The sequence below is a fragment of the Cariama cristata genome, unplaced genomic scaffold (genome assembly GCF_000690535.1).
Source record: "Cariama cristata isolate BGI_N322 unplaced genomic scaffold, ASM69053v1 Scaffold45821, whole genome shotgun sequence".
Taxonomy (NCBI): Eukaryota; Metazoa; Chordata; class Aves; order Cariamiformes; family Cariamidae; genus Cariama; species Cariama cristata.
The window spans coordinates 1-12,681 of NW_009601822.1; the positions used below are offsets into that span (position 1 = coordinate 1).

General features: G+C 46.1%; 3 protein-coding genes across 3 annotated transcripts; 2 read left to right on the plus strand and 1 right to left on the minus strand.

Annotated features, from left to right (window-relative positions):
* Window positions 1-3: 3 nt before the first annotated feature.
* On the plus strand, window positions 4-340 carry PYURF (PIGY upstream reading frame; the record flags this gene model as incomplete). The annotated part of the gene is made up of 2 exons (XM_009710586.1): window positions 4-62; window positions 199-340. Coding segments are annotated over 2 exons (201 nt in total), but the record flags the coding sequence as incomplete, so codon positions are not given.
* A 33-nt stretch (window positions 341-373) lies between these two features.
* PIGY (phosphatidylinositol glycan anchor biosynthesis, class Y) lies at window positions 374-604 on the plus strand. The gene has a single exon (XM_009710585.1). The coding sequence runs from the start codon at window positions 374-376 to the stop codon at window positions 602-604; it is 231 nt and encodes a 76-aa protein (XP_009708887.1).
* An 849-nt stretch (window positions 605-1,453) lies between these two features.
* On the minus strand, window positions 1,454-12,252 carry HERC3 (HECT and RLD domain containing E3 ubiquitin protein ligase 3; the record flags this gene model as incomplete). The annotated part of the gene is made up of 15 exons (XM_009710587.1): window positions 1,454-1,468; window positions 2,911-3,033; window positions 3,110-3,214; window positions 4,430-4,528; window positions 5,471-5,649; window positions 5,980-6,163; window positions 6,334-6,436; window positions 7,021-7,080; window positions 8,145-8,239; window positions 8,553-8,629; window positions 8,946-9,094; window positions 9,876-10,006; window positions 10,570-10,661; window positions 11,422-11,643; window positions 12,176-12,252. Coding segments are annotated over 15 exons (1,711 nt in total), but the record flags the coding sequence as incomplete, so codon positions are not given.
* Window positions 12,253-12,681: the final 429 nt, after the last annotated feature.

Sequence of the window (12,681 nt, forward strand, 5' to 3'; positions counted from 1 at the left end):
CAGCCGCCGGACCCGTCGCTGCTGCCCTTCCTGGTGTGCCCGCTCTCCAAGCGGCCGCTGAGGTGAGGTGAGGGCCGGGGCCGCACCGGGCCCTTGGCCTACCGCTGCCCCGAGTCGAGCGCGAGGGGCTGCCAAAGGGCAAACTCAGGTTATTCACTTCTCCTTTTGTTTTCTTTTTCCCCCGACTTGCCTGGCCAGGTACGAAGAAGCTACGAACGAGCTCATTAACGAGGAGCTGGGCATCGCATACCCCATCATCGATGGCATCCCGAACATGATCCCAGAGGCTGCCAGGACGACTCAGAAGAAGCCCCCAGCTGAGGGCTCGGAGCAGCCCTGAGGGCCCACCAGCCACAGCAGTGAACTGGGACCGATGGCCGGAGGAGGCGTGCTCCCCTCCCTGCCCACGCTGACTGTACTTGTTCCCCTCCTGTCCCTAGCAGGCTTGTTTTACTCAGCCAGCGTAGATGAAACCTTCCCACAGGGCTGCACCAGCACAAACAGCTTATGTTTCTACAGTCTCCTCCTTCCCGTTACAATACCGGTTTATGTATTCTTCCACCTGTGGACTTGGATGGGGATTAAGCTTTTTAGGCACAACTAGTGCAATGCATTTGCTAACCCCATGCCTTTAAAGCAAGGCAGTCTATTAATCTCATCGGGTATTGCAGTTGATTTGAGAAAGTTCCCTTCTGGCACTAGTGACCGTTGTAATTTTCCTAGCAGTATCTGGAACTGTATGAAGGCCTCTGCAGCAGTCTATTACCTAATTACTGCCAACGCAGATAAAGAGGAGGAATAACAAGAAGCCCTACTGTGTCCCTTCAAGAATGCTGTGCATCTGTAGTGGCACTAATGAATATCTTCTAGGTAGTAATCATTTTTATGAGAAAAAGCTGTATCCTAACTGAAATAACTGATCTTAAATAATAAGCAGTGACAATGTGCAGCAATGTGAATCTCTCTGAATTACGAGCTTTGGTTTTGTTTTGAACTGATGTGTGTATTGAAGTGTATTTGTTTTACTGTGAGAAGAACATAAATTAGGCTGACGTTTAATAACAAAACTTGAAATAAACGAAGAAATTTACGTGGATGATACCCATGTCTGTATGTCCAGTGGCTGCTTGCTTGCCTTTTTTTTTTTTTTTTCCCTCCCTCTCTTTTAAGATAAAGATGCAGAAATAACAGTGCTGCAGAAAAGATGTACTTGTGCATTTGGGGGGTTTGTTAGAGTGGCCTCCAGCACAGTCAAGTGTCTGCTTAGGATGTGTATGTCCCTGTACTGTTTGTTAAAGTGTCCTAGTGCCCAAGTTTGATAGCCAGGGGTCATCTTTGCTAAAGAGGCATCTCCTGACAGGTTAGAGGAAAAGTAACTCCCAACTGAGCCTAGGATTTGGTAGGCAAGTCAGCAGCTACAAGTGCTGTTTAAGTATGTAGAGTATCTTTGCCCTTAGCGCTGTCTCCTCTGCAGTAGAGAGGGAACAGAAGATAACTCTGCTAAATGCTTCAACCTTCCCTGTTTTCATTTACAGAAACACTAGAAAATGGAGTGACAGACTGCTATGAGGGTGTCACATGCAAAGTTCTCGGTACTGTCTGACAAAATGTCTTCACAGGACACAGCTATGAAGGGGACAGGTTAATGCTACAATGATCTTATTTCAAAGGTGGGTTTTTTTTTAATGTTTTGCACTGGGTGGCTTCTATCTGCAACACGAACACATTAACGTCCTTTACCTGCTGAAAAATTCAGAAATGCAGCACCAAGCTGTAAATACTGCAGACCTCAGTGTCTCTTGGTGGGACACTACTAATGCAGTCCAATCGATCAAGCCGCTGCTGGGCAAATAACGCTGTGGTGCCCAGTAGGAGAGGCTGTGTTTGAAGGCTGACTCCAGCTAAGTGCAGCTGTTTGTCAGGGCTCCTTGTACGATCAGTGGAGAGAGACTCTAGCTCCAGAGGACAGTACAGAGCACAAGCCTTATTGCCTCCGTAAATAAATGCCTCTTTCAGCTGATGTAGTGAGGAAGGGGGAAGAAAAGGTAGCTCTAGGAGCCATTGTGAATCTTCTGCCAAGTGTAGAGGAAGGACAAGATTTGACAGCTCTGGTTGACAAGAAGGAAAGTTCTTGGAAAGAACCAGGACTGGGTTAACAGGGCACTGAGGACGATGGTTCGTGCTGCCCAGGCGTGGTGCCAGGCTCCGACTGCCCTTGTGTCGGTGACGGATACGGCCCGTGGTCCCCGAGCGGAGCCCCACTCTGTTCCCACGTCAGCCATCTAAGGGGTTTTGCAGGGCAGGGCTAGCACTGCGATACTGGAAGAAAATACAGCTACCAGAACCTTTGGGTTTGTGTGGAAACTACAGACTAAAGCCACATGGAGAGAGCAGCATTTTAATCAGCTTTATCATCTCTCTTGCTGGCACTATCCTTCCTCTCCCTTCAGATAGCACCTCCGTGAGAGAAATGGCTTTGGTGGCTGTGTCCCTTGCTGGCCTCTAAGGCTGGCTCCCCAGCCACCACATTTCTCATCTACAGCAAACTAGCCTAGAGCCTTTAAAGTCAGCGTAGCAGTAATAGTAACGGACTTTGCCAATTACCAGTTTCCCGAGCAATCCTATTACATTACCCCAAAGCACTTTCACAGTAAATAGCACTGCCACTTACATTTAACTTACGCCAACAAAGCTTGATGGCTACCTGGAATAAGAATGTAAGACACTGCCCTCCAGATTTACTCTACATCCCCTGTGGAACATGTTTTATATTAATTTGATGAGTGGTAGTTTTGTTGTATGCTCAGTGGATACTGAAACCCTTCTACCAACACTTCAGTAACACTGAAAGCCAAAGAACACTGCAGCAATATACTCAGAGCTAACAAATAACACAATTTGGTATCTTACCTTTAAGACCTTCTTGAACTGCTGGGTTGATGCATCATTTAAATGGCTCCATATGTCTTGCAGAAGGCACTGTCTTCTGACTGGAAAAACCCAATGATCCTGGACCATCGGCATCACTTGTATCTGAAGATTGAAGTAACAGCCTGTTAGCAGTGTGTTTATCTCACTCTAAATTGAAAAAAAATTTGGCCACACTTACATCACTAAAGAGGCTGGACAGAGTTTTGCATTCTGTATAAAGAACGACGATCTTGTCTTGCATCTCAAAGATGCATGGATATTTGGTCAGCTTCCATAGGGCCATCTGAAGTGACAAGGACGAAAGAAAGAGAGGTGTTAATTTTCTCTTGCAAAATCAGAATTCAGGGGTACATGTACAGACTGAACTGCCGCTCCGTACCCTGGCAGACTGCGCTATCTCTGAAACGTGCCCTTGTTGTGTACATGAACACTACACCAACAGAGGCACGCTTTCTAAAAGCGGCTTTTAAACACTTCTGTGTGGGGGAAACCCTGAGAGAGAGGCACCTGAACCATCTGTGCAGGCAGACGCTTGCGTTACAGTGCCCCAAGAACAGAACAGAGAGGTAGTGATTTTAATAGCACCTTCCATAATTCAGCTAAACCAAAACACATCGTAAAAATGTCCTGGATACCCAGGTTATGGTACCCTGTTGTTATAAACTGTTGGGTTTATTATTTGTAATACCAAAAGCAGACACTGGTATACAAAATAAGCTAATTCAAAGTGTTACACCTCCAGCGTGACAAGGCAACAACTCCAGGTAATGTCCTATTTGACTTTTGATTCTGTACTGTTTCTCAAACCTTCTCCTCCGCTCTGGTTAATTGGTGCAAATTTGGTACATCAGCAAACGAAAGCTTATGAAAGAATTAGCCAGTTGCCTTGCAAATTCCAGCCAAGTTGCCAGAAAACTGCATTTTTTGCCTAAGGAAGCCCCTACTATCCATGTTTCCATTTCGTGCTGCTTCCTGTGACACTGATTGCATTTGGTACCTCATTTTCACTCCTTCGTGGCAACAAGAAACGAACCATTTCACAGATTATTTTTTAGTACCGCAGCTTTGTTTTTAGATGTAAGTAAATTGAAATGCTCAATAGGGTTTCTGCATAAAAAGTTTAAAGAGACTTCACAATATTTCTGTTAATTAAACACAATAAAATCCAGAGTAACAAGAAGTATAGCAATCATCCGTCATGGTGCTATTTCACACTGATCATCAGTTCAAAGCGAACGGAGCTGCTTTGGGGGACAGCTCCGACCCTCAGAACCAGGGGTCATCTCAGGAAAGGCACCCTGGCAGCTGCTAAAAATCATGGGATGGTAAATGGCTCGCATAACTTAGAACAGCTGGAGGACTAGGGAAAATGCGTTGTCTTTGAGATGTACTGGGCTGGAGGCTAGAGCTGACTTTCAGATATATTGACTCATATAAAGAAAAGAGAAAAAAAAAAAAAAAAAAGTGTTTTGTACTGCCGGTAAGATTTTATACTTACTTGTGCTGTACTACATAACCAACACCAGTTGATAATCGGTTTCACTTGAGGCACATAGAAGTTGTTTTCTTGCACTCTGAAGCCAGTTCTGGAATTCACCTGCATTGATACACGCAATGTGAAAAGGGGCATCAGCAGATCTAGCGAGCTACGCGTCTGCGTGGCAGGAGGGGGCTAAGGAGTAACAGGGCTTTCTGCAGAAAGAGCTCTGAGACCCTGCACAGAAGTGGAAGAATAGAAGTGCTACGAGCGGCACAGCGCGTGGCGGTGCGAAGTCTCAGAAAGCCAGGTATGAACTAGCAGGAAAGCAATTCTCATTTACAACGAAGATCCCTTAACAGGACTCCATCAGGAAAGGTACGTTTCACTTGGAGCGTCTTTCACACTGCAGGACAATCTGAAGTTCCCTCTTCAGGTTCATACTCGTTGCCTGGCAAAGACAGGACCTTCGGGGGGACAGCGAACATGAAAAGCTCCAAATGATGCAACCACTTACGGAGGAGTAGGCCCGCTGCACTTTTGAGTTTATTTGTCTGGATAAATACAGATTCAAAAGTCTAAACTTCGAGACTCAAATCTGCATTCTCAGCCAAAAGGATATTCAATTCTGAACAAAATTTGACGACTCTCTCTGATTCATATTAAGTGCATGCTCGAGCTCTTGACTTTCCTAAACTTTGAACATCTCAGCAGGAGAAAGGATGGTTGTCAAGAAGAATACAGCTATTGCCCCCTTTCTTCCCCTTGTTTGTGTGCAGCTAAAGATGCTCCAACTCTTTCGTCCCTGAATGCACTGACAGCATCCCTCCCCCTGCCAGGGGCTCTAGCATACAGAGGGTCAGCCAGGCACAACCGAAGAGCAGGGCTCCTTCAAAGCCACGCTAGTGCAGAGCCAAAGAGGTTCCTGAAGCAATGTCAAATTACAAGGCCCCACGTTCCCTTGTGAGAAGGAATCCCAGAGAATTCAGCATGGAAAAAGGATTAAACTACGCCAACTTGTACTCCTACGTCCTATCTAATCAGGATCCAGCACCTTCTCACCTGGGAAAGAATCTGCAGGGTTTGCAGAGTCGCTGTTTCATGTGGGTGCAGGTTGAAGGGGTCTCTTTGGCCGCTGCTGACTTCCACGACAAATTGAGACAGGTTTTTCTGGGAAACCCTCTGATACAGAACGACTAGCTCCTTGAAAAAGGACGTTTCTAGATTTGACCACAGGCATACTGTAAAGAAAACAGGTAGTGAAAGTATCCGTCACAGGTAATATGCAAATAACTGCAATTTCTGGATGAAGCTGCATTTTCTCTTTTGATCAAATGAACTGACCCCAAAAAAATGCTTAATTTTGCACTACAAAAATTAGTAAACCTCAGACTGAGAATTTTTTTTTTTTCTTGTGTCTTGCTGCGTAGTCCCCATGTTTCTACTTCTACCGAAAGCATTTCTTTCAGGCTGAACTCTGGAACAAATTACATCAGCGATACTAACTCTTCTCCACAGCCAAAAATGACCAAGCATTTAAATCATTCAGTTCTATCATCATAAAAGCCTACCAAGAGTTTGAATGTCCTTTGTCCGGAGCTTCACGATGGCTTCTGCTAGAAGCTGAAGACAATGGTAAGAGCTGTCATCCCCTCGCTGCAGAAGGAAAGGCAAGATCAAGTAGACTCTGAAATTTTCAGGTGAGATGGGAGAGGAAGACAACGACGGCAGTAACTTCTCAATCTCCTTTTGCACCTCCATAGGGGAGAAAAAAAAAAAGAAAAAAAGAGACGAGGGTTAAAAATGCAATTGTATTTTGCCAGAATCATCTATGAATTAGGTTGGCATGAAATTCCCCAGTTTCATGCACAAATCCAGAGCTCCTCAGTATCTGCGCAGTAAGAATCCTTACATCAAATCCTTACCTCCTGGAAGACTTTTGCCTTCTTGCTGATCTTCTCATAAAAACGTTGCACTTCTGACATGTCTACACCCGAGACTTCTTTGGAAGTTTTAAAATGTTTGTCTCTATCACAAAGGAAAAAAAAAAAAACATGATATGAAAAGGAAAAAAAAGAAAATTATGCGAGAAGCTGTTTTCTTTTGTTACTGACTGAATGGTGAAGCATCCTAACATCAGAAAACACTTGGGAAGTTCAGCCCTAGCTCCAGCGGGTACAATTTCATCTGTTCGAAGCAGATATTCTCACTGTGCTGTGACCCGATTAATGTCCTGTCCTTCCTGTCCTGTGTGGCTGGGCACTGTTAGTGGTGGTAGGCTTTCTGTGTTTCACCCTGAAATGACGTGCGCTTCAGTGCCAGGAGGAGCTATTAGGGAGCCTTTGGGAGCTGTAGTATTGCCGAAAGGGATTATCATCATCTGTCAAATGGCACTACAGGATCCTCTGCTAGGACGTGAGCTTCTATGGCAGATTTCAATAGGACTGGGGGGTTAAAATCTTAATTTTAGCTTGGGCTTTGAAAAAATACAGACTTGCTGCTTGCAAATTCAGATACGACTAATCCCCTACATACGTAGCCTAAAAGAACACTTTCTGGTCTGTTTACACACAGCCAATGTATTCTGTTACGTCTAAGTCAGTGCACGCCACCTTTTCTCCAGGAAGCTTCCGTTGATGCAAGCCTCGGATGAAAAGATCAGTCCGATATTCCTGACAACAAAAACCAAACCAAAGTCAATCCTTTCAACTTCAGGGTTTTAATTCTGAAAGAACAAAAAAGCGAGCGTACGAGCGTGCCTGCACCTGACCACACAAAACTTTTCTGAGCACCACTTTATCGACAGCGTTGCAGAAGACGTTGTATTCGAGGAGTTAGTGATCCTGGGCAAGCCACCTCTGCTCTCCTGGCCCTCGTAAGGGAACCTGCTCCATCACCCCATCCCATGCTGGTGGGTGTTGCGATGGAGCTATGGGTTCCCAGCGTCTGAAGGGACGTTAGACTTACTCACGACTTGTATTCCTGGTCTGTTCGTATCAAAGCAGCTATTTTATCAAGCGATTTGCTGTCAGGCCCTTCCTATTGAGAACTGGAAAGAACCCTCTCTCTCTCTCTCACCCTCTCAACAACCACGTTCCGTATGATCCAAACCGTACTAAAAGCGGTCAGGGAAACGTTTAGATCCAAATTAGCCAAGATTTTTAAATGCTCAAAATTGGCAGCTGGAGTCAGACTTGCCCAAAGAAGATAACTTCCCGTGTAAGATCTGAAAAAAGACTACGTAACCAGAATTCGCAGCCTGAAGCGTAAGGCTTCCCACAGTAGTAGACACTTACTGCTTTTGAAAATGGGTAACTAAAGAAGGGATCGCTAATTTTTAAATGCTGACCAGCACAAAACATTCCAGTTTGGGTACTCTGGATTACAATTTTTGCACAAGGCCTTGGTCTGCAGATCAAATCTTTCACTGATTTAACTTGTTGGCTCTTCATCAACTCAACAACCGTTCTGCGCAAGAAGAGGAGGAACGGCTTCCGAAGCCAGGCACTACGGCTGCTCGGTTCCTGCAAAAGGGCTATCGAAGGGCTGTCGCTGACCAACATCTCTTTTTCCTGTGCGAAAACTAGGTAAGAAGTGCTGGTAGGAGATTCTGTCTCGGCTAAATTCTTGAACATCAGTTCCTACATTAGCTTCCAAAGAATAATAATTTTTAGAGGACATCACGTATCAGGGGAAAAAACCAAAACCAAACCAAACCAGCAGGTTTCTGACTTACTTTTTTATACTCTCCCAATGTTGAGAGCTGGAATCAGAAATCCATGCATCCACTTCTTTATCCTCCAGAGTGGCAATTCCATTCAAACAGGAATTCTGTGTGAAATGCATGACAGTATTGACAAGATTAGAGGTCTAGCAGATGGGATTCTTTTTTTCAAGCCAATCATTACAAGGAGATTTCGGCCTAAGTATGAACAAATTAACGGTCATCCAGCGCGGTCCAGATGCCTTAACCACAGAACAGATATCTAATTGCAATACAAGTTAGTTTCTGGGTGAGCATGGAAAGAACTGCAAGAGACACAAACAAACTTAGGGTGCTAAAAGCAGGATGGAAAACCTGAATGTTTCCAGCTGTAATGTGAACAACAGTAAAATTAGAAGCCATGATCAAATATGCAGATACCTTGTTGTTCTTGCAAAGAACAACACTTCGGTTTCCTCCGGCGGTATTTTCAGTCACCTTTTGTGAGGTGTTGTTTCCTGTGAAAGAATAAAAAGACTTTCAAAGGAACATTTGAAGAGACAGTCATTATCTTCAGAGAGTTCAGCGCACAGATGTGGAACGGTCAAAAACCCCTCAGATGGTAGCCGTCAGTCTAAAAGTTGATTCCATGTGGCCATTACCCATGATGATAAATCAAGCAGCAAATGGAATTATCCATTGGAGAATCTGCTGGGATGACCAAGCAAGCATGAGACATAATGTTAGCCTCTCGGTGTAAACATGAAATCAAGAAAGCAAACATCCCGCTGGAAGAAAGGAATACAGATTGTACACATCTGCAACGGTCGTTACCCCGACAGGATTTGCCAGCGTTCGCTGGTGACTTGATGGGGAGTGGTATCAACTGATCGGGCTTCCTCTCATCTCCCAGCTGTCCTTCTTCAACACAACCAAACGAGTAGACTTTGTCCAAGGAGGGGACATAGACCAGGGTGTGCTGTCTGTTCAGGAAAAGAAGAATGGTCATAACAAGCTAATACCACTGGGCTAGTCAGCATAAAATTTACAGACACGTTTTCAGAGTGGATAGCTGAGGTTTGTCTTTAAAAGTCCTGACAGTCCAGCTACAGAATCCCTTTAACCAAAGGCTTAGGACCCTTCCTTGCAGAAACATTCAGCAATAAAGAAACACATGGAAGAAACAAATTTCCTGTACTATCCTCTGCTGTTTGTGATTTACGCTGGTTCCACGTACGAAACCAAAGCGTTATGCCTTGCTAGCTTCACACCCTTCCATTTTTCAAAGCGCAACTTCTGTGCTGCTGAGCCCGATACAAAGCCCAGGAAAGTCGACAGGAGACTTTTTCTGGCCCAGTTCCAGAAAGGCAGAATGAAATTGGATGACTGTCACTGCTCTTTGGTTCTTTCTAAGGACCCACCAGTTTGTCAGAGCGGATGGGAATTCGGTGACTTTCTCGACGCACGCTTTCGACAATCTTTTGGAACCCAGTACACCCTTTGTTTCTTAAAAGCGCAAAAAAACGAGGGCTTCTGGTGGTTTTTGGCAGCCGTCTCCCTCTGCTCGGCTCGGGCTGAGGGTTCTGCTTTGGCTGGGGCTGGGGCAGGAAGGTGGCTTACCCTTGAAGGGTGGACGATATTCGGAGAGTGCTGACCTACTGGGACACTGGGGTTTGAACACCTCGGTGACTCCCCTCCCTACTCTTCTTCAGTGATTGCCCTAAGACCTGGACCTTAGAAGACGCGTCCTTGGCATTTCCCCACCTGCCGCAAGCAACCTGCGAAACTCTTGCTCCCCACAGCTCGGCCACCACACGAGGCACGAGTTCGTCCCGGGTGGAGTTGTGACCAAGCTGGCCAGCCCCTCCTGCTCCAAAGGTGCACACCAGTCCCTCCTTGAAGATGAAGAAAGAAACAACAGGATCACTGCGTTATTAACGGCATTCAAACGGTCACCACCGAGACTGAGAGCCCGCAAGACACAGTATGTTATAGGGGACTTGATTCAAACACAGGTACAGTTCACTTCGCGTCAAGCCTAACCTTACACTGTAACGTCCAGATCATTTCTCTCCGGAGAGAAGCAATATAACTCCCGAGGATAATTCTGTTGCTTAAGAATTTTGCTTGTATGAGTAAACCCTAGTGAATTAGCTATTGTTCACATTTTCTGAAGTCCCCAACACGCTATAAAAAAGAAAATATTTTCAAAAAGTACTGAGAGTTGAACCTCTTTGTCCCAGGATTCCCATTCACCACCTCCCTGCTAAAATTTGCATGAGGGGAACCTGAGAAAAGGCCAGTTTTCCCAATAGCTTAGTTAGCATCCCTTGGGGATCGTCTTCAGACCCGGGCAGAAGCAGACATTGCCATCCCAGTTCCTCCGTGCTGACATTTAGCAGTGTGTCTTTTCTGGCAGGGTGAGGTCTCAGATGCTGACTTTCCATTTCAGACTCACCTTGGAGAGAGCTGCAGTGTGATCTGCCCCACACGAGATGAATACGGTCTTCCAGTGCTCTAACGCTCCAACATATGATGGGCAGTGCCTCTCTGGAAAGAAGACAGCACCGCTAAAGAGTACTGGGGGGTCTCACACAAAGAAATATTTAGAAAACAGGGGATTTTAGCGCTTTTAGTCCTCTCTTACGGCAATTCATGTATTTACAACTTGGTTTTGAGTTGCATTCTACCCTCCACTACAACATCTTCTTTCTCACAATGTTCTGTCTTTCTCATAGTATTTTCTTTTCATTTACATTTGATCTGAAACAAAATGCAGCACTTTCATATCTGCTTGCCAAAAGGTACTTAGCTTCAAAACACCTGAGTCTCAAGGGCGTGGACTCATTCAGACCCCGCTGACTTCAGGTTCTGTCTGGCTAGGGCAACTCTGCTCTAACCTTTGAGGTCTGAAGACAACAGATCATTTTAATTCTTCCCTCACCTTGTGTTTACAGAGAATTAAAGAAGGCAAAGAGGTATAAAATTAATTTATTTCATGAAAGATTGCCTGGAGGGACAATGGGAGCGGAAAGAGACCTCTGAGACATACGGTTTTAAGAGCCCATGCTATCCAGTTGGACACATAAAATGATTGGAAGTCCTCTGTAGAAATACAGCCCCTAAATCCCTTGTCCCTCCATGCCTTTCCTGGTCAGGAAACAAAGAACTTCCCTAGATATACTTTCTTCAGAAGATTTTACTGTCCACTGCTGCTCCAAAGGGGCTTGACAGTCCCGAGAAGCCACTCCTGTGTCTGCAGTAAGCTCACTGACCGCGAAAACACCTTCCTACTGCTGTCCTTCCTTACCTTTTGTGTCTCCGAGTCCCAGCTGTCCAAAATTGTTCTTTCCCCAGGAGTACACAGCCCCAGAGAGCGACACGGCGACGCTGTGAGCTCCTCCAGCAGCAATCTGAGCCAGCGGGATGCCCTTCAGTCTTTCCACCGGCTGCGGTTGGGGCACGAGCGTGGTTTGGCTCCCCACTCCAAGCTGTCCGTGGGCGTTCTGGCCCCAGGTGAAGAGCGTTCCTCCTGCACGCACAGAACCAAAGAAAACAGCTCAGCCTCACTGCTTCCCTCACCTCTCTGCACTTTGGGAGCCGGAGCAAAAGTCAGTGCTGTTCTCAGGGACCTAGCATCTGTAGCCCAATCTCCCTGTTTGCTTCTGATCCCTTTGGGGCTGCCCGTCGGACTCCGCACAGCAGGGTGTTTCCACCTCTAAAGCCATACTCGCAAGAAATTCCCAACCACCAGAGAGGTACTCCAACTTAAGAACGACCACATCTGGTGACCGTGGAGTGGGGTGGCCACATCTGCTCCCCACAGCACGCCTCTGCGGAGGGGTAGTGCTCGGGAACCAGAGAGAGACAGAGCTGTGGGTCCCTGGGTGCTGGGAGGAAAGGGCAGCACTGACAGCCAGCACCCTTGGAGCCCCCCTCCCACCGCTCTTTACTCTCTCATGGTGTCACCAGCTACTTGAAATAGTTCAAACTCTCCCTGCGGAGAGCAAACCTGCCATAACGTGACTCCCGTTTGGAGGAAAAGCGTCCTTGAAAGAGGCTACCTCTGGAGAGTGCCATGGCGTGCTGGTCCCCGCATGCTATTTGAACAATATTGGGGTTTCCTAGTTCTCGCACCAGCCTACAAAAATAAGGAAAAAAACCAAAAAACAACCAATCAACATAGATAGATGCTGTGCCATGAGACAAAGTAAAGGAAGAAGATCTTCTGCTCACCAAGTCCTAGCCCGTTCAGTGGGAATTACGTGGAAAAACATAGGTCACCTGTAAGTTGATTCACCCTGCTCTTATGCTAGCCCACTGCAGCTGGGCTAACTGATTTGATTGTGGTTTGCACCATGGGAAGCTGGAAGAGAATCAGGTGCCGCCCTGGGCAAGCTAACAGAAAATCCCACAGCAAACGGCTGTGCCCTTTTTCGATGGTGATTACCCTCACAGCTTGATCAGAAGGTGGCAAGGTTCAGGTGTGCTTGAGTCTTTCACCCGCAGGTTTCCCAAGCCACGCGTGGTTTGCAAGTCATCTGCATTACTCTGGTATGGGCTGCCGATC